The sequence below is a fragment of the Neodiprion fabricii genome, chromosome 6 (assembly GCF_021155785.1).
Source record: "Neodiprion fabricii isolate iyNeoFabr1 chromosome 6, iyNeoFabr1.1, whole genome shotgun sequence".
NCBI lineage: Eukaryota > Metazoa > Arthropoda > Insecta > Hymenoptera > Diprionidae > Neodiprion > Neodiprion fabricii.
This window is the reverse complement of record NC_060244.1, coordinates 29,758,436-29,785,664: the sequence shown is the minus strand read 5'-3', so window position 1 is coordinate 29,785,664 and position 27,229 is coordinate 29,758,436. Positions and strand designations below refer to the sequence as shown.

Sequence of the window (27,229 nt, the reverse complement as noted above, 5' to 3'; positions counted from 1 at the left end):
GGAATCCGTTTCTTACCAACGTTCTATAATTGGTCGGCTCGGTAGGATCGCCGGGGTTATATAAAGGGGAATATAAAGGTTCTCGGTATAAAATAAAAGGTCGAAAAAGAAAAGTCACAGATTTAAAGAATGCAGTAGCGTATACACACAAAAATAGCCCGCAACCTAACACACTCCTCCGTACATACGCACACCAACTTACTATCGGCTCTCATTTTCTCTCGGGTAATTATCGTCGTGTACGGTATAAGTAGGCCGCAACCACCGATGCGGGAATCTCTCGCGTGCTTTAGACTCTCGAGAGTCTGGCTCGTCGGTATCCTGCGGACGTTCCCGGGGCTCCGATCGCAGCTTTGGCCGAATTGACCGCGAGTCGGATCGCGTCGCGTCTCGGCAGGAAGCTTCGGCGCGCACCGAAATTCCTTCTGCACCCCGGAGTGAGTCCAGGGTTCGTCTCTTCGTCTAGTCCGTGTATTTTTACCCAAACTTATTCGGCCGAACGCGGCACGCCGTCGAACCGGGAACGAATATAGCCAGCCTTTCGCCTTTCGCGAACGATCGTCAATTAGACCAAGCGTCTAGACCGCGGTCTCAAGTTCGAGGAACTTCGTTACCGGCGTCGTTTCGCCCACCGAGATTTCCTCCTCTTCGTTTGCGCCAGGTGAGGATTTCCCGCCGTCCCCGGGGGCGGCGGATCGTGTTGCAACCGGGGCAACGCACCTTCGGTATAATCTTTGCGGGACGGTAGGCGGCTCTCGAACGACGACGGCGCCAAACCTTTTTCGACCACGGTGACAACTGCGCCGGGGAAGCGAGAGAGCTGGAGGGGAAAAAAGTGCGAGAGAGACGCGGTTAGCGGTGTCGCTAAATTTAGCCCGGGCCACCCTCGCGCTTGTACAAACTTATCAATGCATTCGGAGACACGTGGGTGCGGAGAACCATAAGTCGGGGAACCTAGTCGAGGCTCTGCAACGCTTTCGTGCACGCGGATGGATTTGATTTCACCCGATTGTGGACACAACCAGTCTCGTTCCGCTCCCGGATCGGGCCGCAGTTAACGTCTCGCTCGTCTAGACGACGATTAAACCAGAATAGAGAATCACTCGGTCCCATTTACACATCCCGATAACCCCGCGAGGTTCCGTCGTCGATACTATCAAGACCCTCGAGGTTCGATTTCCTGGAAAGATTAATGTCGCCGGATCGCCTCCGTGCACCGTTCTCTTCGCTTTCTTTATACCCATACACTCCTGGCACTTGAAAATAAATTCTACAGGTCGCACTTTGTGATTTATCGGTTTATACAGACTCGGTTTTAGTGCTGCGCTGCTTTATATCCGCGCGTGTCTGAAAATACTGAAACATGCCGTTGTCGTCGGTGAAAGTGTGCCTCTCCTTCTCTTTTTCAACTTTTCTGGTTAAAAACGTGGAACGAAACCATCGATGAATTTAATCCATTGTCCTTCCTACCGTACATAAGTCCTTTTAATTACATCCAGATCGAATGAAACGACAAAAAGAGACGTTTGCGGGTTCGATTTGAGGCACGGAAGTCCTGCAGCGCCTGCATGGTATGCAGCTCGATGTTCATGGGAGTGTAGCGGGACTATCGAGCGATGATTTGTTATGCTGGGTATTACACGAGCGAAGGTGTAAAACCGATCCCGCTCCTGCCAAACTCGTTTTACGTATTCCAATAAGTGATTTCGCGGTGGGCAAACAACTTTGAAAGCCCTCGGTATTTCGGTTCGGTCTGCAGTGATGATTGCGGCTGCCGCGCGTTATCGCGCGCATTTGCAAAAGCTCGTAAATAACTTTTTATATCACGTGAAACTATACGGAGCTACCTGTTGTAATTTCTCTGTAGTAACTGTGAACAAGACTCTGAAAGCATCGGTATTTTATCCCTACATTCAAGGACGAATTTCCGCACACCGTGGACTCTGGCAATAATTAATCATGATTCGAATAAATGAATTTTTAAATCAATACGTTAGCTCGCGATTGAGCAAATGGAGAATCCGAGGATTACGTTGCGTACCTTTAACGACGCATTTCGCGGTACGTAACAACTGGTCCTCCAGGAAGCCGCAGCCTTTTGGCCGATGCGAAATGAAACCGGAGTCGAAGAGACTCGGTGCCTGAAGGCGGCAGCGACGTTGATCTTCGCGAAAGAGGGAGAGGTATGGAAATATAACTTTGGTAGGAAAGCGGGAAAGAGAAAGACGGAAAAACGGGACGCCGGCTTGCTGGATGATCGCCAAGGGTGCTATGACCGTAGGCATTTATACCCCCCGTGAACTCACGCGCGGTAAAGCTTTAAGCACAAAGCGGCGCCTCGTAACTTTCTTTCCATTTTGATTGAACAGTGTTTCCTTGTGGCGTTTACTGCCCGACCGTTTAATCAAACCCCCTTCAAACGGTTACCACGTGGATCGTGGCGTGAGGGTCGTGAGCTGCATTCGAAAATCAAATAGTCCCGAAGGAATATGCCTTGCAGCATCCAGCAGGATCATACGAATAATGGCGCTTCGATGTTTCGTTCCCGATCAGTCAGACACCAAGATTATCTTCAAAATATAAGATCGAAATCCATTGGTCCTCTCGCCTTGAATCTACGTCTTTCCATTGTGCGTCTTTCCGATGCAATCCAATTCTTCAGAGAAACTGTAACGCCCTTGGCTCAAGGGCTAGACATGCCGTGCTCTGCGCAGGTGAAGTGGATATTAAATCTTGCACGCGATATCGGAGAATATATATATCCGCTCAGACGTGACCGCCTATTATCCGTCTAGGAATAATTTTCAAACCGATTATGCGTCGAGCGATTTACCATGTTCGCTTTGCAATTAATTGAAAATACCTGTCTCTATTATTGCCCACATCCTGTTCCTCTCATTTCTTACTCTTTCGGTTTTCAAACTCGGAGCAAAGCTCTCGCCGACGTGGTTATGGACCGGGCGTCGAATGTGCCAATAATAAACAAACAAGGCAGGAACGAAAAACCAGTTACATATCTCGGCGGTAACGGCATTGCACCGACGTCACTTCCTCCTCGTCCAGTAGCGAGGCCGGAAGCGTTCGTTCGTTCGTTCGTTCGTCGCGTGAATCATACGGACTTTATGGCCGTCTCTGATTTCTCGCAGCTTCCTGCAGTGCCTCACGGTTGTAGCTGCTGCAACTCTCTTATTCATTAATTCCCTCCGCCGTTAAATACGTCGGCATTAACTGTCGACAACAATGCATAACTGCACGGTTATCAGGATCCGATCTAATCCACCGGACGGCCGCGATCTTGACGCTTGAGAACACGGAGCGAGAGGCTTTAATTGAACTCACCGTCGCCGCGTACGTACGTCTCTGTCGAGACCGTCACGTTCCCATGCATCTCACATCAGTGGAAACTTGAGCCAATGTTGAATGTGTTTAGACTAGACCAGGGTGCAGAGTTATGAGCGCTCCACTGTCCGACCGTGACAGTTCAGACGAATTAAGACCCGGTCTCACTCGGCAGGGGTCCATCGCCAATTGCTACCGAACCCAACGTACCGTTCCGTCACGTGGGATTGAAATCTTTCGACAAATTTCTACGACTACGTTCTTGACACCCGGAAATTCCATTCGGAGCAAGATGCAGAGAAGCAGAGAAAAGTAAGCTCATAAGACGTTGTATCGTCGCTGCGGCTTCCCGACGCAGACCGACGAGTCTCTTTCTCATTATCATCGTATTTTCGTTACGGATACTTTCGAATCACACACGTTACGTTCCGTTCGCAAGGACTGCCGAAGCATAAGGGTTTCCCGGTGGTGAGTGAGGCGTTCTTCTGGAACCGCTAGACTTCCGCTTCGCGGACGGGAGGACGGGACCGGCTATTTCTGAGCACCGTCGTCGGGGACAATGGACTCATCGCTCTCGGTGTGGCCACGTCGGTTCTTCCCACACTGCAGTCGGCGCGCGGCGTGCTCCACGGACTAGAGGACCTGGCACCTTCTCCGCGGATCGAGCTTTCACCACCTGGTTAACGGAACCCCAGGCTTTGCCGACTCACTTTTATGACGCCTAGCCTCGGCCGGAGTACCGCGAACGGAACTGTACCGCGGGCACCCGACATGCCTTGATTCCTCAATTCTTAATACCAGCACGTCGTAAAACGTTTGCACTATGCACTGAGGTCAGGGTCAGGGTAAGAAGAACAGGAGCCACGTTCCATGGTAAACCTAGGAGGAAAGGGAGGAATTATATGGAGGGACGTGGCGAGTCATCAAGTTGACGGGGACGAGAGACGGACCGACCCCTGGTGCATATTGCGTTCTTTCTTTCCGTTGGACAACGGTACCGTTTCCGAGACAGTGATTCCACCTGATTATTTTAAAGACCGCTGTACGAAGTCGGTCTTTTTTTTTTCGTTGCGAGACAGCTTGAGATCCGGAGTCTTGCGCGCCGCCGGTGAATGGCCCAGTTTGGCTGGTCTTCGACTGGTGCGAAGGAAGGAAGGTAGGCGCGTTCGACGGGTACAGGGACGTTGTTACCGGGTCCAAAGGACCCGCTGGACCTCGAGGACACGGCGAACGATCAGGGGCGAAAGAAGGAAGGGGAGAAATACGGGCAAAAACAGCTCCTGAAAGCAATGTGATTGCTATATTTGGCTCTCTGAGTCACTCGACCGGCTAGTGGAGTAGCTAGTGGCTGGTGCGGCTAGCGGTTCAACGGTTGTATTCTCTTTATTTGTATCTTCACTCGAGCCGAGTGATCGGACCTTCTCTTCGGGGTGACGGAACGCGAAGCTCGACATTGTTTATCGAACAGAGTTGGCCGGGTAGAAATGAAGAGTAAGAAGATTTTGTGCCCGTTACCGAGGACGTCGAAACGACGCACTCGAAATTGGTAACTACAAACTCGTTAATTCTGATCATCGAACGAGAGTAACGATCGCCTGTACCAATATCTGCAGCGTGTTTGCACGAGTGGGCTGGTTCTGCTGAAACAATTTTCTGGCTTAACGGACGTTTTACGATTTCGCAATTAGTCACGCAAACACGTATCGGTGTACACGGGCATTCTACGAGGGATATTAATTTCTGAATATCGCCACGGGTTCGCGGTCATAAAGTAAATTCGTACATCTCTCCCTGTACCTGGAATCTGGAAAAGAAAAATAAATTGGCATGTAAGTTGACCGCAGTTGTCTTTCCAAGCGGCATTGACCAAATAGTTTTTAGCACTTGCTCGGCGAAGCGATCGATCAATCAAGAGCTCATCTGTAGATCGTTAAATCAAGATTAAGCTCACCCTAGAGGACGATCTATAAAGGCAGTAAAAATCGAGACTCGTGATTCGCTCGAATTCCGCAAGGGCGATAAATCTCTTCTTGTTACGATTCCGCGCTCTTTCGGTACGAAGCTCATCGGTTTTTACTCATTTCTGTTTCAGCGCGTACATTTATCCAGTTTCGGGGTAATCGTGCCTCGCGCCGCCGTGCTGGAAGGTAACGAGGATGAGAGACTCCATCGTTTACACGCCCGTCTCCATCGGTCCGGACACAGACGACGAGGACACGCTGGTCAACGCCGAGGTCTACAACAATGGTGAGTTCTTTCACGTGTCTCTTTATCTCCCGACTCGAGGTTAAGGTCTGGATGCCGCGGCGATCCTCAAGTGGAACTCGGTAGGCGGTTGACGCCGCATGTCCAGCCCCGAAGCTTTAATGCACAATAATATGAACCGCGGTAGGTTCACCCTACTTTGCACAGAGGCGAAGCAACGGACGCGATCCGCTTCGTAAGTGCTTTACTCACGGCAATGCCTTCGCCTCACTGTCCCCTCGACATCTAGCGCACTGAGCAGGTAATCCGAGACACGTTAGCGACGTCGTCAGCGATGTACAGGGTGTGCCAGCGGTTACACCGGTCGGACTTTTCGAGGCGAGAACAAGATTGGGAAACAGGTTGGTAGCTTCTCGGCTCGAGCGCCATTAGAACTCCATTTTGACACACTGCCGGGGATCGAGTATTGATTTCTTGTTCCGAGAATTTCGTAACACCCCCGAGTAACGCTTCCTTCGCACGGTCCTGGCCGATTCTCTCGAGGCCTCAGCGGATCGGGGGGAGCAGAAGAGACCACAGGATGAGTCATGCGCTGCCCGAAGGCGTTTTTGCGTTCACCGGTATACTTAGTGATCGAAAAGTACGCCTGGTACTTGCCATATTGCAGGAGTAAATTTCCAGATTGTCTTCAGCTTTGGTCAATGTTTGCCGAATGGAAAACGTGCTTCAACTCGAGTCTCCGGGTATTTTCAGTCGCCGTTAGTTACACGTGTGCGCGAGCTCGTTCGGTCGCGATCCCTTTTCCGGAAGCGATAAGCATCTCTGGAGGCTAACGATAAGTAGACACATGGACTTGAATTGTTTTTGAAATAGCGAGGCACTTGCTCTTAGAAAGCACCGTGAATGATATTTGGGTCAAGTTTGATTCCGAGCCTGATAACAGGACGAACCGGAAGCGAGGAAAGGAGTAATTTTCGTCTCAATGTTATACTTCGTACGGGTTGCTTTGGTCCTGCAGGCCGCGGGTTCGGAGCGGCGACAGGTACTCGTTAATTGATGAAACTTAACGGAGTATGGGTCTGAGGTATAATAAAAAGCGTTAATGTCAAGCGTCCTCGAAAGCAATTAATAATTGTTTTCTGCGATATACAGTACGGGGTTATTATACTTTTGAACGCGATCGTTTGCCGCCCAACACCATTCTTTCCTACCGCGTATTGTGTTATGTATACATGCAGTGTATAAACCTGTACGGATTTTAACGAGCGTGGTTCGAGAGAGTTGTAAATTTGAAACGAATATCGTAACTGGCGTCGTTAACGTCCTCGTATTTCATCGAAAATTGTTGAATTTCGTGAGAGAGCATTTTATCGTATATGTCCTACATTACTCTGGGTTTTTAGTCAACAATTACGTCGGTATACCTACTTTCGTTACATACGCGTCACAGCCCGAGAAACCGTTCAACGTTTTCGACAAAGTCGATTTGTAGACGCGATTGGTATAACATTTTTTCGGCAGGACACACCGGTTCGCTGCAAAAACCAATTTCAGGCAAACGATTACTGTCGGATTGCGAAAGATTTCATTAAATAAAATTATGTAACGTACTTAAATTTCACGCGATACATTGGTTACCGGAATCGAATAATAACTAAATAAACTGCCGTAAAAATTTAATTTCAGGTTTATTCAAATTCGGTAAAGATTGAGATAAAAATCAAAAGGGACAATCTTAGGTTTTTTTTTGCGATATTTGGAGTCTAATATTCTGTATAGTGTTTCTGAATTAATTTGTAGCCATATTTTTTGAATTCATCGACTTCACAGGAATTGAAAACCCAAAGCTACAAGATCGTAGGATTAATTACTGAGAAAATACAACAAGATATCTTCGTTTTATTTAATGCATCTTTTAAACTTTTGAAAATGTAAACACTTGGAGCAATTTGAGTTTGAGGGCTTTATCGTTCATAGTTTCAAGAACGTTTCAGGATTTTTTTATTAAATTTATTAACAAAATGCCATTCGCGCCATGCCGCCATTTTGTCATTAATCAAAGTCCTCGCACTCGAATTGCTCCAGACTTTCGTTTTCTGTGACAAGAAAAAAAATTCCCACGTCAAAAAACGTCGATTTCGAGTTGAGATTGTTTTAATTTCCGAGGAGCGTATAAGCGCAGCAAGAAAGCGAAGACGAGTCCTGGTGACCAGCGTCTTCTTGCCCTTCTTGTCCCCCACCAAGCCGACTACGCGGCGCCCGGACTACGAACCGGGGCCTGGGACCCGTTTTACCTTTCGTTTCTCCGGGGCACTGCCGTAGCGGCGCGTTTCAGTTGATGTAATTAAATCCACAGAATCACGAGGTAAATACGATAGACGTACAATGGCCGTCCTCACAATTCTCGCTGCAGCTCGGCGCCGTGCACTCGGTTCCATCTTATTGTTACCTGCCGGCCGCCCCCCTCGGCGCTTTACTTTGTGCGCCAAGTCACGCTGGGAGCTTCGACACCACCGACACGTCACCGGCTTCTTCATTTCACGCGCAATTTAAACTGCTCCTCGCTGCCATTTTACTTGGCCCTATCCGAAGGAGTCGTTCCTTGCGCGGACGTCGACTCGATTCGCGTTGATATTAACGATTCCGCGGAGCTCTTTCAGGGAAGGAGAGACTCGCGGTGGCTAATTGCCGGCTCGCCTGATGCTCTTCGCGTCGACGTCGTTCTCATTTGGAGGAATGATAAATAAAAATACCCGGATTGAGTCCTGTATACCCACTCGGGTATTTTACCTACCAGATATTCTGGTTATATCGTGATTAAAGGCAATCGTTATATTCCGAGAAACAGACCTCCTGCCGCGGTGATAAGTTGGAAATGTACGTGTATTAATAGTCCTCGTAATTAGAGAACCTTGAGGCGGAATCGTGTTTGCTTGTACGGAGACCTCACTCTCGAGTATATTTATAGCTATTGCTACTTCAAATTTTGCGGTACGAAATTATCAGCAGCTCGGAATTCATGACCGTCCGTGCGGTAATCGTTACAGGTGCAACTCGTGTCTGTATTATTATATACCCTGCCCGAAGGAAGATACTGCATAACGGGGAGCGCGGAGGATATGAAAGTGCCAGGCGCCATGTGTCGTTATTCATCCTGCACCGCGTGCGTCACGTGAGCGCGTGCAAAAAGGGAAAATGGGGAAGGAGAGAGAAGCCGGCGAACATGCCAATCTTCGAGTCTCGGTATCACATTATCACAAGCCCATAACCCGGCGTGCCTTTCCCCCGAACGAACAAAGCTCTCACCATCGGAAGCCAGAGTCGGAGCTGACGGACTTGATAAGCGGCGAGTCGACGACTCGCGTATATCGCCGCGCGGTCGGGAACATCTAGTATAGGTGCAAAGCTGCCTAGCAGCAGCGAAGACAAAAAAGGGAAAAAATTTACGGAGAGGTGTAGGTACGCCGCTGAATAAGTAACCTGTAAGAAAAAGGAACGGTGGCGCTCGACGATGGTTGCTCGGATGGTCTCTGAGGAAGAGGAGGAAGGCGATGTGGCGGCATGGGCAAGGTGAGTGGCCCCATCAACGGCTATCCTCGTCCTGCTAGAGGCCGGATGAACTACGTGCTTTCACAATTTCATACACTCCGGTTCAAGTTGTTTGGCGCATGGCCCTGCAGCGTATCATCCTTACGATTCCGCCGCAGCGTTCTGCTCCGGATCATCGACGAGTGTCAGGCGGTAAAGAGATTTTTTCACGAGTAGGGTATGTCCGTGGGTAATTCCAACCCGGGAAGAAAGTTGAACCCGAGCGAAATGGCAGGTACCCACGAATTATTAACACCGGTAAGCTGTGCGTACCGAGTGGTTATACGGCATTGTGTATAGGTGCTACATGCATTTTAACTCGAGAACGAAAATTATCTCACGGGTAATTACGCTCCATCCTGTAACGCGGGAACGGCGGTAATTGTCCAGACAGGAAGTCGGTATACGCGATATTTATACGTCTACGTACGTCCGCGGTCAGAGGGAGCAATCATTCGGCGTTGTTAAGTGTTCGGTTCAGTTGACGTTGGATTAATGTCGATTCGCTGAGGAGAAATATCAATTTTATCACCCCCAGGGCCTTGCCGTAAAGACGAATACTGCTCGATACCGGTTAGCCCTTCGTAACGAGGTGAACATTTCTCACTTGTGCGGCATGCAAATGCCAACTCTCTTCGACGTACCGAACGTGGCTACATTCAGTCTACCTGTCCTGCTGGTATTACGCTGCAGCGGATTTGTATATGTGCGTAACTAGGCGTGTAACTCGGATTATCGTACTACTGCGTATTTTGCACTTGTAGGTAACTGAATTTATTCACGCGACAATGACGATGGGCGATCTTCGCTTATACACGCGAAATATTGTAACCAGAGAAGTTTCCTTCACCTATTCGTTCCACGCTTCCTTTCCACTAGAGCGCGATGCTCACTCGCAGTAGAAGCGTAACCATTGATCCTCTCAGTCGCAGAAGCTATTATAGTGGCGCCCTTTCCTTTTTTATCTCATTTCTTGTACATCCCATGTAAAATCTTGATATTTTTTGACCAGACTCGCATACAGCGTCGGAAAATTTATAAAAAATGTATAATTGCACTTTTATGTCGAAAAAACTGAATTGCATTACTGAAAGGGTTAAAAGATGATCGATTTCTTCTTATCGAATTGACGCTGATGATACCGTTTGTACATTGTGGATAATGGACGATTTTTTGGGATAGATGAAAAATTTGCCTCGAGTTTGCGCGTGCGTCGGACGCGACCACGTCCAGTGACCCTGTTAGTCAGTGATACAGATTTCGTAACTATCAATCACGAATTTCGTCATAGAGTCGCGGCTGACGTCTGTCCAATATATAATATCTAATAATATGAACCTTACTCGGACTATAATTGTGCCTGGAAGGTTGCGCGGAAGATGATGCATACACGCAAACGCCAAACGAATTTGTGCGCCATTCAGGTACGTACAGATCTCTTTGTTAAATTTCTTTTCCCCATAGAATTTACGACGGCGATATAGCTACATCGTATATAATAAAGCGGAGGAGCGTGTTAATTCAGATACCGCGGGCAGGTTTTTTGTCTATGCCAAGAGCAGGATATTGCCAGTGTGTACATGCGTACGTATACCCGATACAAAAATCGACAAGAAAATGACGTATGACCCGGTTATGGATTTATAATTGTATTTCGTTGCGCGGACGGAGTTTGATAATAATGAGTACAAGTTTCCGTTATTGATTGATACCGATCACCCGTTACTCATCGAAGGTAAAACGGATAAATAATTCTTTTGGTATAGAAAATCATCGGATAAGTATTGTATCTGGTACCGTGGCGCCGTCTGACGGTTTCGTTTCGTTTCATTACAATCGTTAAATCACTTTATCTTATACTATCATAATAGCGAGGCAGGCTACATAAATTGGTGCGGGCACACCGATACAAACCGGGCGATTTCTTTTTATTTTTATTTTTTCCCCTCTATATTCGATTTCAATCTCGTAACAAACTGGCTGTACCTCCGCCATTTGATTTATTCCACGTCGTCTATTCTCCCAGAGTTTCTCTCTTTCTCTCGCTACTTCGTAACACGGCAATACAGAAAAGTTCCAATCGAACTCCGGGCCGCGGTCCGATAGTTTCGTACATCAACAGCTCAATGCAGCGCAGACTTCTTGGAGAGATAAAACTGCCGCGCTGATCGGGCCGAAGAGCAGTCGACAAGACGAGACGAGAGGAGACGAGCCAACGATACGGCAGTTAAGAGATAGGCTGTACCTCTTGTACTTATACCTAGTATATATAGCGTCATTATCGCCTTCGCGCTTAGATCAATCGAGAGATAATAATTGGCTTCGGATATAGGCGGCTCCGAGTCAAGAGCGAAGTACGAAAGATCGTGATGTGTAATGTAGCGGTATATACGCCGCGAGATGGATAGCTATATCGGCGCGTTGTGGTGTGTAAAAATAAATCTGGGATGGGAAAAAAGAGGACGAGGAAGAAGAAGAAGAAGAAGATGAGATAATGACAACGCCGTGTGTACAGCTGTATGTGTAGAGAAATGAAAATAAAACGAAGCTGGAAATTAATTGTCGAAGAAAAACTAGTCGGTCGCCACTTTTCTCCTACATATTTTTCACTCGATCGTTACGCGGTACCTACGGTGTCAGGTTCCGAAGATATTCGGGAGACGCCGTTTCGTCTCACGGCCGCAGAAATGATGCAATACTAATTATAAACGTACTTCTTTATCGCATATTTCACTCTGCGCTGACTCAATATACCAGAATAAAGTTTTAACGGGTTGCACGAGGTTTTTCGTAACTTTATATTCGTGTAATTTAGCTGAAACGATCAGCTGATTACCCGTTACGACGCCATATTGCTCCAACAGCCATTCTCATACTTTGTATCGTGGTATTAAGTAGGGTATAATTGAAGTTGAAATTGTTTTCCGAAAAATCGTGCACGCCATCCACAGTTTGAAATTCAATTTCAACGTACCTCGAGTCCTTTATTTTTCACAAGGGGATCTGGTTGGTCGGGCTCTGAGTAGATTACGATACAAGGTGCGATGATCGCCTATAAGGGGGCATCGTATAATTCTGGGTCGGATCAGAAACATGACGCCACTCTTAGCGGACCCGTGTTAATTTTATAAAGGAAACTGAAATGGGGGAAAACAATGTGTAAAAAGAAAAAAGATAAAAGAAAAGGAAAAAAGTACACGTAGCAGAAAAAAATTGTACGACAAAAAAGGTTTATACCGGGCGTTCCGAACCGGTCTTACGGTGTTGGCGCTCGCGCTAATGATATACCCACATCTAACATTACCCTTCTTTCCTCCTGTACATCCCCAGAGAAAAAACAGCCTGCGCGCATGGCGTCTCGTCGTATACGTATGTGTACAAACGCAGAAAAACAGCAGCTGTATGTCCGTTAGAGAATTTAAAAATAGTGGTCGATTTGAGTAAAAAAAGGGTGAACCGTTTATCGAACACCGCATCGCGGTTTCCTCTTCTATGCACGACTCTACGCTGCAAGATGAACGATAATTTCGATCTATATTTAGGCATACTTATGAAATTGCTGGTATGCTAAGTGCTAGGTTGTTGGCCGAGGATCGGTGCTTTCGGTATTCACAGCTTGATCGGTTCTTACGAATTTGAGTTGGCTGTTCACCTGGGGAAACGGGACTTGGCGTGACTGAATCCCACGTATCTATTACGGTGATGATTAGCTGTTGATGAAGAATAAATTAGGAATATAAGTGGATACACAAATTTAAATGCCAGCGAAGAAGAATTCTAGAGTAATGAAAAATTTTGTGAGAATTATATAGATTACAAGGATATGGAATATCTGAGCTCTTTTTTTTTCGACTCCGTCTTCTCCTTCTTCGTTTTCTTCTTCCAACCGAATCCGAGCAGCAATAATGTAAAAATAAAAATCACGAGTCCCTCGTTGAGCGTCCGTTCCTCAATTAATTGGTCTACATTTCCTGTTTCGAGTTCGGCGTCTCTGACGGAGGATTTTTTTCCCATGGAGAGGAGGATCCCTGCATCGCAGCGTCGCGGGAAGTTAGGACAAATAAACCGGTGGCGTCGGTCGGCGCGGGGGCTAACAAGCCAATTGCCGACTAAATACGAAAGGTAAAGACAACCGATGCGGAGGAGGCGCGGTTACACCCTCCTCGGTTAGTGGAACTAAAGGCTGTAGCGGGTGATAGGTCACACCCTCGATCCACCTGCGTATCCACGTAATTTAAATGCGCATGTATAAACAGTCGGCCCTCGGATAATATGTGAACATGCCCGCCGCCCGACACAGTCTAGTGCATGCCTGTATTCGTAACCTTGTAGATGTTTGAATGGTCGTAGCGAAGGCAGGGGGTCTTTTGAAAGATGCGGTACAAGTACAATGCGTACGACGAGCCTCCCTTCGAACCCGTGGAGATACAAATCTCACATCCCTCGGTATTCGAAAACCGAGAGAGAAACGGGAATGGAAGTAGAAAGGGAGAGAGAGAGGGGGGGGGAGGGAGGGAGGGCAACCCTGAGGAACAGGTAACTTTGATCGGCGTAGCAGCCTCCTGTGCGCCATCTTCTTCTTTCGGTGAAGACATTCCAATCGCTTTGAGGACAAAGCTCCAGTATACACACTTGCACACAAATGCATAGAAACGACGAGAGAGGAGAGACCGGGGAACCCCCGGAAGGTATGCGAGAACGATGCTGGCCGCCGCCTTTGTAACAGAAACCACGAAACGCAACCAGGACCTCGTCTTCTTCGGATCCTTTCTCAGCGGATCATTGTACGCGTAAAAAGTTCATTTTGTTTAACGGCAGCCCACCTTCCTTATTGTTAGGGTGGAGGAAACTTAGCCCTGTGCACAACTCTTCAGCGCTTCGGGCTTCGTCGTAAAATAATCTCGTTGCAGTCAATGTCGGAGCTCAATTCTTGAGGATCATTTGCGCAATTATCAGGTACCAGTCGAATGTGGTTGAAGTAGAAGAAGCCAGCGACCCGAGAGTGACGCTCGATTTTATCGGACATTTTTTGCTTTTTTGTTTTTTTTTTTATCTTCCATTTTTAAAGTGATGAAATGCTTTTGAAGCGTTTGATTCTTCTCGGATGTCGTGCGCGCTGTTCACTGAAATTTGTTTCATCCCTGTAACTCGCAATCTCGAAAAATCTTTACCCTGCAGAGAAAGTGTGAGTCCCGTTTCTTCGGTGAGCGTTAAAGTTAAGAGAGCGACGAGATATTTCGGTTTTGTATAGTTTTTATTTTTTCTTTCCGTTTCTTACCTGGCCGTTGGGTGGTCAGTCTCTTACTATAATGACCGGTTCACTCCCGGAGTATCGCGTCAGTCAGCCGCCAAGACTGCCGAAGAAGAGCGTCGACGATTCTCGGCTCTGGATCCTTCGCATTCAGGATTCAAGATCCAACCGTTACGATTTTCGTTCAACTTTTCAAAACAGTTCCCAACTGCCTGAATGCCAATCCGGACTACGGAGCGAATTTCGAGGCAGAAATACGTCGGCAACTTAAAACTTGTTCGTCAAAGTTCGCAGCCCTTTCAATCACGAGGTTAATTTATCGGTCAGGTCGGAAATAACCTTGTTTCAACATTGTCGACATCAATACTTCAATCCATTTCAGAGAACCTTTGAAAGAGGAGAGAAAAAAGATTTGAGAATTACCTAAAAAAATTACCTCCGTAATTATTTTGAAATGGAAACCGATGTTCCTAGTTTTGTTTGTTGCGGTATACCTTAGGAAGTTCATTTAACAGCCACGAATCCGATCTCCCACACCTTCCAATTTAGAACCCTGAAACACTTTCGAAAACAGGTATTCCTTGCCTCAGGGAGGGTTGCGGACACCCCGTTAAGAGGCTGAGAGGGTCGATAAAAGACTTGTTAGTTGTTAGTTCGATCTTCGAGCAGACAAAAGCTGAGTGCTCTTGTTGTGGGACCGGGGTTTGGGGTTACGTAACAAGCGGGTCTTTTCCTATCACTCTTTTACGATTAGGTTTACACCGGGACTCGTGTCGGCCCCGAAGGATTCTGGTAAATTAAAAAGGATAATTAGATAACGATGTATATCCTACGCGGCCCAAAACGAGACCGTGCCAAGTGATTGATTACACAAATTTTCTGGGTGAGAATATTCAGAACTTGACTGCGTCTGGGCTGTGTTGTTATGCGTATACCTGGTAAATTTTAATTAAAATTTTTCGAGGAAAAGGGTCCGATAGAGTTGACGTTTTTACTACCTGATGAACACGACGTGCCAAACTGATACTAAGTGGATCAATAACGACTTGAACAATTTTCCACGTGAAATGCTTGATGAGACGTTTTTGACGATCTTAATCCTCAAATCGTGTCTTGATTACCCTTGGACTTCGTTCCGCTGTATACGTCCACCGAAAATAAGATATTGTCGGTGACGAAGAAAGTTGGTTAACAAGGGCTGACGGCGTTTTTCGACGTTTAGATTTAAAAAATATTGCCATACAATATCGCGCCTAGACAAGTCATTCGCGACGTTGCCATGCTTGGCTCCTCGAAAGTCCAACTGGTTTACCACCGTGCCGAGAATAAATCTTATCAAAGTAGGCCTCGCGATTCGACGTTACTACAGCGCAGGCGAATCATTCACTCGTGCGAGTGGAAAATATCGTTGGAAAAATGTTTCATCGTTCAGAGCGAACAAGAGCTGTGAATAATCGTGGACACGTTTGAGCAAAGCGGAGACACGCTGGTCCCTTATAAAATAAGATGAATGGTAACTTAAAAAATTCCGCTCTGCTGCTCCCGCAGGTGAATTCCGGAGCGGAGCAGGTCCCCGCGCACGAAGCCAGGTAAACGTTGAAGCGTAGGACGTCTAACCCTGGTTTCGGTCGGCGGACTAAAAGGCATACCCTGGAGGCCGACGGTGAGTCGCGGGTAATTTGATAGGAGGGTAAACATTCGGCAGGGTTCGAGCAACGAGCGTGATTCACAGGCGACGACTCCTTTCCAAGTCCGTTTCTTGATCGAAGTATTTCTCGCGGGTCTGTGGGTGTCTGCCCAGCGTAATGCCGACGAAGTGGCTAATCGGGGTGGCCTGTGTTTTGCGCGCCCCCGGTTAATCCGCAGTAATTGGCGAAACTGGTTCCGTTCTCTCGCGGTATGTGCCGATCGATCTCGTTTAGAGAACCACCGGCAAAGTGCTATTGCTGGTTGATATACAACGACGCGTCTAATGAGTTAGTGGAAGCGTTTGCGCTGCCAGCTTTTTGCCAGGATATTAACGAGCCGCTGCCTGTATACGCGATTTAAATGAGCCGTGTTTACCAGGTTCGTGATTCCAGTCGCACAACAACCACCGTCGAGCTCACCCCGCGTAACAAAGCTCGATGTTCGATAATTTTACGCCGTCGATCGTTTCGCTTTTATATTCTCCTACTTCTTTTCATTTCACCCTCTCTCTCCTTCCTCCTATACTGTTACACGCATACCTACTGCACGGGTATAATCTTCACGTGACGGGGAAATTTTTCATCGCGTTTCTCGGCCGAGCCAGCAAGGCGTAACTAAGGGGGAGAGAAAGTCCCCCATGGACACGGAGGCATTGTGCCCTCAGCGAGGATATTAGCCGATGGACTGATTCGGAATACCGCAGCGTCTGGACCGTCAGGCTAGCTGACTAATTATTATAATGGCGCCTCGGACGCTGTTCACCTCCGTGATGCGGTAAAAAACTTTGACGTAGAGTACAAGGGAAGAGTCTCTCGGCCGTGACTTCGGGTATTATACATGTATTTCGAGCCCGAGGTGCGGTCCTTGACACGTGTGCGTGCGATGATTACACGAAATAATATTGTTTTTATTTTTGTTTAATTTCTTTGTTCTTGTTGTTACGTGAGAAATTGATTGCGTATCTCGAAGATCATCCCGGAGTGGTTTAAACTGCTTTTACGCAACTCCGACTGACTTTCTTATACGGCACCTAAGATCGCTCTACTAAAGTCACATCACGGTTCCGAATGAATTCTAAAAAATTTTATTCCATCTCGTTTGGTTTTAACAATCATCGGAATGTCCCGGAGTGGAAGTTTCGAAAAATTTAATTCTTCCACCGACTTGACAGAGTGAACAATGCCTGAAAAGCGATACGGATTATTGATTAACGCGTGCGTAAAGCCCATGCGGTGGCGTATCGGTTCGCCACGGATGTTGTGGCTAGAAAAGTCCTAAGAGTTTACGTAGGAAAATGATAAAAAAACACACAAGTATAAGAAAAAACCGCGTAGGTATACGTATAACGGCGTCGCATTGTGCACGCGGAGGTTGAAACAATAAATCGCTCGACTTATGCTCTGCAAAGTTGCGGGAAAGTTTCCCCTGGTTAGGTACCATGTGCCGCAGATATGATAACTACGTTCAGTAACCTGCAAGCTCGTCCCGTTCCTCGTCAGCATTTCCCATGATGTCGGCTGCCAGCTGTGCACGGAGATCAAGTCTCGCAGATCGAGATACGGTAGATAAAAATCGGCGGGTCCGAGGCTGCGAGCGGCGAACGTGACGCAGATCTCGGCGTTCGAGGTGAGCCTCGACGCGATTGGTTCCATCGTTTAAAAATACGTAGGTTCGTATAGCACCGACTGCGATAACCCGATGGGACGTGACTCGAATCCCCGATTTTCACCGCCCGGAACCCCGGGGGTCGGGGCCCCGGGCCTAAGGCCCGATTCCAACCTCGGCTCGCAATCTCCTCGCCGCTGCCGTCGCCGCTATCTCTCCTCTGCACACGAGCTCGACACCGACGACGGAAGGTGTCACGTTTTCTGATTACACCCGGACGACCCCGCTGATAAGCCGAGGGTCTCCGTACATGCCGAGATAACGTTCCGCTTCCTCTGCAAACGAATGCTTAGCCGTCCTCGAAGACTTCCGCGTCTGCACCCTTGCGCGCGTTTCTTACGAATCAATTTCTTTTAAATTTGAATGTAGCGTTAGGCGTAATTTGGAACTATCCAACACTCATTGGCAGATGTTTTTTCCTCAGGTAAACGTGATTTCGTTTTCAAAAGTGGGGTAATCGTTACAAGACGGTGAACAGAACGGATATTTGCTTGTAATACAGTCGGCTGTAAATCACTTATCGACCGTACGTTGATATTATTTAATACGTCTACGAGGAACGAGTTTTAAGGTCAGGTCTGACTTTTTGATAGCGAGTATGCAGTGTATAAGCGTTATAGGTGTACAGGTGCTATGCCTTGGTTTCTTTTTCTTTACTATTTACCTGTCTAATGCGCACAGCCTGAATAATAACTCCTCGCGGCATGGCTAAGGTCTAGATCACGCGGCGTCGTAATAATAAGCAATAATATATCGTAATAATTAAGGCAAAGTTTGCACTGAGCACGACGCGACGTGTCGTAATGTATCGGAACTCGATATAGGAAGGTTCTCATGTACCAATCATCATAGATCAACGACGAACGAGCGCTCCGCGAGTAGCCAAGCGTTTGCAGCGTCCGCGTTCGAATCGATGGTGGCTTAAATCAAAGCTTCGCACCTCGCCTAGTTTTCATTGAAAGAGCAAAAAAATTTAATCAGGAAAAAACATTGAGGATCGGAAAAACTGCCGTGAAAATCTGGACTTTTATTCGCTGAGTCTGCAATTGTCGTGTAATCGTGTAATTGCTGTAAAAAAATTGGGCCCATTTCTGGAGAGGAAGTCAGCAGCCAATTACGAGGTCGAAGTGCCGACGTTCGAAGTTCAGGTGTAACCTCCTCCCCCCGTATTCACAGGTGAGCTTTCGATGGTGGTTAACAACTGCAGTAGCAGCAGGCTAGAAGTAAGTTACGTTTCGCTTGGTGCTCACCAACCGGGACAGCACGAGGGGCCTGGTCTGCCGGTGTGACGACCCTGCACCTGTGCCCTTTCAGGGTAAATGAATTCGAAAGAAGCGAAGATGTGGGAAGTTGCATGGTTGTTGAGTTTTGAAGATCGTATCTCTTCACTTTATTGTCGTGGAAATTACAGTGGTGATTAAGGGGGAATATACAAGAATTTCAGTTGGATTTTTTTTTTTCATGCAGGAAAATGTTTACAATTTTCGAGGTTTTAGCTATGCATTTCGTACATCTTTCACAGTTAATTTGCCTAATTAGATCCACATTTGAATATATCGGGGTGATGCACAAAATGCAATTTTAAAAGTGTAAAAAGGTGAAAATTCGTCGCGGGCTAGGTTTTTCGCTTGATATTTGTAGCATGGCATACGGATTTTTCTTACATAATCTACTTGCAAATGCGCATAAAATTGTCATAGAATTTTTTCAATAGCTTCATTTTGAAAGAAAATACATTGTGAAGTGAGGAACAATACATTATTTGAAGTTTAAGTTTTCAGAGTTGCAGTACGCAGACTCGTACGAATTAAAGGTTTTCGACCCCCAGAAATTTTTCAGAGGGATGAAACTGTCCCAAAAAGTAAACAACCGAAAAACGAGATTTTTCCCGTAAATGCCCTTTCAATAAATTGAGTCGCAATAAGAGCTGTGCGTGTGAATTTATGGGCACTTACGTCGGTGAATTTTTTTTCATTATTCCTCTTTTTTTTTTATTTCTCTTCACGGTGTCGCATTAGACCTTGCTAATCTCTGTATAGGTACGTGCTGGCTAGCTAAGATTGTAACTAATCGGCGTGCCACGCTGCTAATGGACTCTAAATCAAAACCCCTGTGGTTAATGAGTTGCCGCTGCTATATCTTTCGGCCACGTACTATGACATGCCTGTAAGCCTACGTGTGGAGGGAATCGCGCGCTCTTATATCATACGGACACGGATGCAGGATTGAAGATAAAATTCTGATGCGATCGGGCGCGATTCGCAGTTGGGAGCTTTTAGACGTACCTAATCCATTAAACGTGCTCGTTGGTTCAAAACGGTGTATGAATATATTATAAATACAAACATTTCTACCAAAAAATTTTCTCTCGTGTATATTTTAATACTCCCTGATTAGAATCGGAAATAATAAAGTAATTACATGTGATTTATTTTTTTCCTCCGAACTTGATCCAACAATTTAAATAATTTTTACCGAAATTTCTAAGGCAAAAACATATCCGATATACAAACTTTCGTTATGGATGCTGGAGCCAAACAAGTTTCGAATAAATTCTGGACTATTTACCGCTCGGTATTCAGTTTCTTGAAAAGAAAAAAAAAACAAACAAAAACGCAAGAATCCGTATCGCATTTCACGGGGGCAGAGTGGAGGTTTTTTAGCACCCTCGGACCGATTTCGCGTTGAGAAATTTTTGGAATTCGAGACCGTGAAGCGTTCCCACGACACACGAGACCGATGATCGCTTTGAAATTTATCCGATGCTCGTCCTCTCTCGAAACCTGCGAAATTTTAATCACTATAACTCCCGCCGGTTTTTGCCCATCTGTTTTCCCTCGTTCCGATCCTTTTTATCCTTTCGATGCCCCTTCGTGCAGCTAGAATACAAGTGCGCGTCTCGGCGACTCGACGACAGAGGATCAGACCGCAGAACAGCAGGACGTGCAGCAGGCCTGCTCTATGCCTTTTCCCTTGGAAACAGACACTTGCTTCTTTCTTTCTTCTTCCTTCTTTTCTCTTCAACTCTTTTTATTAACTTTGCGGTGATAGTTGACCCGGGAGGGGGAAAGAGCCCGAGGAGCGGCCATGCAGCGCAATAATGGATATCCACTTCGGTAGCTGCAGCCTAAGTGCGTAGCTTATTAGAGTTCCGGTTATAGGTGTGTGTACGGAGCCCATATAGCAGTCAGGTTGGCCGACTCCCATTCCCTGCAGGCTGTAGGATGTTAAGTTAACGCGTACCTAGTGTGGACAGGGGTTTGTGAGTAATATGTTGTATGTTTCTGTATTTTTTGGAATCTCAATTTGATTCTAGAAATCTGTAATTATCACGGAATTTCGAACAGAGTCTCTTCCTGGAAGAAAAATTCTGGAAATATCGGAAAAACTTTTCCTGTCTCAAAAATCTAGTACAATCGTTGTCAAAAGCGTGACTTTTGTTTGGTAAATTTGGCATTTATCAATGCCACCTTGCGTAAGGAATAAGGAGCAAAAATTACGAGTATATAATGTCAAGGTGTGTACACGGTTCGAATACAAGCTCCGGCTTTTGCTCAGATTTGGGTTGATTCTGGTATTTTTACTTTCTTTATTCGATTGAAAAATAGACGAGAGCTAGAAATAAATTAATACGAAGACAAGGAAGAGAAGAAGAAAAGACAGGGTTTTGAAAAAAAAGGAAAAGATAAAAAAACTACAAGGCGTGCCGTACAAACGACTTACGACAACTCGTAATTGCCTTAATTTTAGCGCCCTTCCTTTATAATAATGTATCTTGTCGGTACTTATGGCTGCGAGTGTACCTATAACAATAATCAGTAATTACAAAGTACCTGTTCTATGGGATGAAATTATAATCACAGGCAAGAATTTCGTTCTTCTAGTAATTGCTTGGGAACTTATTAAACTTGCTCATTAAAGAATCCTGCTTGAACATCTCTAATTTCGCAATCCCCAAATATTATGCTCTTTCTTTCTATTAGAAAAATAAATCCCTAAATCGTGGTGTACGTGTTCAGAATACTTTAGTTAGACGAACACTGCGCGCGGACGTCGTAGGTTACCTATAATCTGACTTTTTACACTTATTCAGTTCTTACGCAAGGTATTAAAAGAGGCTTGTAGCCAGATACAGGTACGGGGAATACCGTTCCTCCGTGTACAAGGCACATATCCCGAAGCAATCGTTCGAAAGAAATAAAGAAATGTAGAGGAAGAAAAACTGAAACGGGAAGAAAAAAAAATGATACTCGTTCTACGTAACCGCTCAGCCGGTTAGATTTGATTAATAAATTTAATCCGGACAAAGTATATCACGCATGTTATGAATGAACGGATGAACGTACGAATGACTGAACGAACGAACGAACGAATGAATGAATGAATGAATGAATGAATGAATGAACGAACAGAGAGGCCTGGCAAGGAAGCGCGAGCGTGTGTCTGGTCGAGCATAAACCGCGGTGTCTTCGCGTGTGTGGAAAGGAGCAAACGTGGCCCCTGCAATAGCCGGTTGGCATAGGTATGACGTGGGAGTCGCGTGGGTGTAAGAAACGCGGATGTAGGTGTATATCTCTCTCTCTCTCCCTCTCTCCGTCTTTCTCAACATGCCCACCTTGCACACGGCCATGCTTATGTGCATACGGGAATTACACGCAGGAGGTAAAAAGCGTGGACCATGTGCATTTGCATATTTGATGCTTAAGCCAGCTCGTACGGTATTAAAGGCATTTATAGTGCCTACCTCGTGTGTACCTAGGCGTTCGTGTAAGTACCGTGCATAAATGGCCCCCTTTCACGATGTGATCGAGCCGTGCGTGGATCCATCCGCGACTCATTGACGACCGGCCTGGATCGGTCTGCATGGTTAATTGTCGGTAATTTTGATGTTTTCGTAACGGTATACCCGGGTCAAAGAAGGTGATTAATACGTTCACTCGTTGCCGGTTCGGTCAGTGAGTCACGAGCGGAATCGTCATTTGCCATGCGAGACAACTTCGATGGGGATACCTTTCCGTGAACGAAGATAATTTGACGTTCACGTAAGTTGGTGCGGACATGCTGAGAACGTGCGAGAATTCGCACGCTTGGAGTTGAGAGTGGAGAAGGGGAAAGAAAGAAAACACGTGCGAATACGTGTATACGTGTAAAGATAAAAAATTGAGTAAAAAATGAAAGTCCGGAAAAGGCGTGGGCAAACTTGAACGGTAACGCGCTCTACTAAGGTTCGTGGCATCCCGAGAGATGCGATTTCAGTTTATTTCGGAATTAGCTGACTAGTTTCGCTCTTGTCCACGTAATACTCAGTTCTTACCATCACCTTTCCTGTTACATAATCATTGGTTGTGTAACTCTGCCGGCCTACTTACGTCTATCGACAAGTATTCGCGTAATGAGATCGACGGATGCGATTATTACCAGCATCCCCTGCAGCGCATTGATCTAGTAACTCGGATTCACGAGTAATAAATTTGGTGAACGAAGTACAAGAAAAAGGAAAAACGATTGTACATTTAATGCGAAACAGTGCAAATTAAGTTGAAACAAAATACGAGAAGTTGTGTGAATAATCGTGGGACGAAGAATGTAAGGTAGTGTTATGATAATATCAGGTATAAATTGAACGGAATGTTGATACATCGAGGATGTGATTAATCGCAAAGACGCGGCAACACAGGAAAAGAGAGTAGAATAGAATATGGGCGATGGCGGGAGGGAGAGGAAAGTAAGAGAGTGTCGCTTATTGCGTAAAATAACTGCTGCTCGAGATTTATCATATACGTATGTGTGGGACTTGAAAGAGGCGAGGTGATTTTAGAACACGAATTGGATGATCGTGGAAGGCCTGTGATTCTTCAACAAAGTATGAAAGATTGTTTCACAATATTGGAAAGTATATCTTATCTGCATTACAGGTATACCTGTAATATACAATATCTGAGAATAAGTTGACAGGTGACAACAAAGCCGAGATTTCAACTGTCCTTGTGCCCGTTCAGAAATGTCTCCGTTCTTGCAAATGACGTCTAAAAACTTTTGATAAATGATCGAGTTTCTCGCTGTACAAACATCCTATCAGTTGTTATTTATGCATTCGTATACGGGCTTCGATCACCGCTTAAAATTATTCTTTGTCCGTTTGCTTTTCGCTCAATCGGGAAAGCCCAATAATTAATCGTTCTCAATAAATGGCAGCAACGAAACGAGGGTGGGTTTGTGCTTCAGTGGAGGAAAGCTGCGCCGGGCTCGGCGGCGGGACCACCCGAGGGCAGGACTGATCCGCGCCTGGCGAGTATAACAGACGTTGCGAAACTAATTACTGGCCATTCACTTGTCAGAGTATGGCTTCACCCGTTACGCGCAAGGTAGACACTTGATTGCCCCGCCGCGGCGTTCGAAGCGAACACGGTGAGCTCATTATATTAGGAAAGACGAATTACACGATCCGTTCGGCCCCCGGAGTTGCCGACTTCGAATTACCCGAAAGGACAACCGCGTATCGACGCGGTTATACTTACTTACACCTTTTTCCCGTTCGATGGGTTATCTTGAAAGAGAACAGCTGCGCAGTGCGTCTGCGCCAGAGCGTATAGCTCGTCGCGGCCAATGAAAGGCGACGAATCGACGCATGCGCGTTCGCGCATTGACGCTTGATTAGCAGGATTCTGTATTTCGGCCGGATTAACTCTTTTATAAATACATTATTCCTTATACGCGATTCACTTGAAATTTTGCATAAATCGGCTCTTGGGGTTGCTGATTACGAATCTGAATTTTGACCATTTGATTACTTGTGCTATTTTTGCAATAAACAAATGAATAAAGTTTGTATTTTTCTTGGACTTAGAAATGCTTCAGGGACTATGTGGAACCGTAAAACTCGACAGTTGTTACCAAAAAAGTAATTTCATAAATAAAAAGCTGCAAAAAAGATAAGGCGGGACGCTGAGCGTCCCAGCGTGAATTGAAGGGTTAATTTGATACGTAAGATGGTAACGTTGAGCATGGCCGATAGGGCTGCCCTTGAGAGGCTTCTGCCCCGGATGCGATAATCTATGCGTGTGCTTTTATTAGCGGTCTAAGTGCACAGTACCGGATCGTTTCAGTCCAACGGCTGATGGAATGTGGGCAGACACTTTTGCCCTCCATTATAATGATCCAGCTCCGCACGGTGAGTAATTTAGCGCTCAACCGATTGTGAGGGTGCGTATATGCGCGTACGTCGGCTCGTTCGCTCATTTGCTCGCTTGGGCCCACGCTGCGATTTCAGCTGGCCCGTTTCCCATTGAACAACTTTAAGCGCGTGGGCAGACCGGCACCGCGTGACAGAGTTCGTGAATGAGCTTTAGACCCAGGTTTCTGACCCGCGACCAACGGATTCAGGAAAAACCGGAAACTCTCTTCGCGAAGGATCCGGCAACGTGACACGGGTCATACTGACCGATCTGTTACGTACGCTGGATCCTGAGCGCAGGATAAATTCGGTCTCGTCGGTCTCGTATTTTGGCGAGTGAAGGATAGAAGTGTTGAAATTTATCAGAATTAACAGGGCTCGTTCACGTCCGGCAAAGAATCGGACTGCAAATGAATTGACTTACGAACACGCGCGTGTGGAGTAACCAACGATCGCGTGGGCGCAAGCCGAACAACCTGTCCCCAAGGCTCGTCGGGCGCATCCTATATCCCTGGATGTTGGTACCGTAGTATAGAGCTGGGAAGAGAGCAGGAAGACGTCATAATATGTCGTATAAAGTGGCGTGGATGCCGGGGATGTTAGTCGATATATTCGTGCGCAGGTAAATTTATAGGCGTACACGCGTTTTCTTGTAAGTGCGCTTTATATACGTTATCTTCTAGCGCTTTTCAAGTTTCGTAACCCGCAACGCAACGGAACGCAACGCGACGCGACGTGCGTGTTCGGTCAGAATTAAGTTTCAACTAAGAACTCCTTCGGGACAGGCTTATAAATTATGGTAATATTGATTAACTACCGAACGGAGGCGTATCCATGTGTGTACCCACAGATGTGTACGTACGTATATTCGAGGATCAACGGTTATGGATTATATCTGCATGCATACCTGCGTACATATCCCCGAGGAATCGGTACTATTAATTTTCACCCGCCATACCAACGATCAAATCGCTCGCTTCCGGGCTAAAGATTATATCTTCAAAGTTTCTTCCGAGTGAATAATTTCTCAAAGTTACACGGGTCTTATTTTTAATCCCTGAAAGGATCGAGCGCCTTAAGAAATAAAGCTTATCGGCTAACAACTGTAAGTTTGGCTAATCGAATCACCTGTGTACAGGTACACAGTGTCAATACCAGACAGCATACCCTGACTCTATTTTTTCGAACCTGTATTGTCACGGCTGCCACTTGAGACTTGTCAAAAATACGGGATGTACATCGCATATACGTAAAAAAAAAACGCGATAATTTTCGACAAAAATAGACGCAAGCCGGACGATTCGAGAATAACACCGCAGGTCGAGGGCCTCAAGGATGAGAGCTGCGTTTACTTTTTCTGGGTAACGTAGTTGTGGAACCAGTGGCGGCGTCGTCCGGTAGACTCAACTGGGACCCGGACTCGGGCCCGTGGGCCCGTATAAGGCCGGGCGAGTCTTCCTTCCTTGCCTCCGTTTCTACGTACCGTACGCGTACGCACGGCGCGACGTAGTGTAGATATATACCATCCACAATACCCCTCATCGCGTTATAGTCGTCGCCGCAAGGCCCTTTTTATCCCGGGGGCCCGAGTCCGCGCGTCCGGCTCGACTTCTGGATGGGCTTGTACTTCGTTCGTACCTTAAGGGAGACGCTGCACGCTGTTGGACGGACCGGTATATATACCTCGACGACTCGTGGCTCTCACAAGAATCAAGCCGCTCGGCAGCGTTATAATTTAGCGAAGTGATTAACGCGTGGGCTGCGGGACAGAGTGACAATTCGCCCTCCGAATTAGCGACGGATGGGCCGGAGGAATTCCTGCTTCTCGTTATTGGTTAAGTGACCCGCCTCGATTGGATGATTGGCCGAGACTAACACTTGATTCTCAGATTCCATTCGCATGTGCGCCTGTAGGGCTCTTTATAATATATTTGCGTTTTAAAACCGGACGCTAATGTGGATCATTCTCTTTCGGATAACCAATTCTGGTCCCAAGTTTTACCCGAGTCAAAGACGAGTCTTCGAGTATGGATTCTCTGTTCTTGTTACCATTGATCAGCGATGATAAAAAATAACTGGATGTATCTATGTGAATTCACGTACACGCGTGTAGCATAATGCAAAACTGGTCACTGGGCCGATTAAGCGGAAAACTGTTATAGATTCGTCCGTTAATGGTTATGTAGGATGAGATCGAGCGATAGGAACGATCTTCCCGAGTCGTCTAGGTATATGGTTTGTATCTCGGTTTTTTACCCTCCCCCCCTCTTGCCATTTTCTCGCCACTTTTTGTCACCTTTTTATTAGCATCTTTTATG

General features: G+C 46.4%; 1 protein-coding gene across 1 annotated transcript in view; it reads left to right on the top strand.

Annotated features, from left to right (window-relative positions):
* The first annotated feature begins 5,456 nt into the window (after positions 1-5,456).
* LOC124185254 (protein TANC2) overlaps positions 5,457-27,229 on the top strand; it is a 67,642-nt gene continuing 45,869 nt past the window's right edge. Inside the window, exon 1 of the mRNA XM_046575825.1 lies at positions 5,457-5,586. Coding sequence (XP_046431781.1) covers positions 5,496-5,586 — 91 coding nt within the window. The 5' untranslated portion in view covers positions 5,457-5,495. The remainder of the gene's footprint in view (positions 5,587-27,229) is intronic.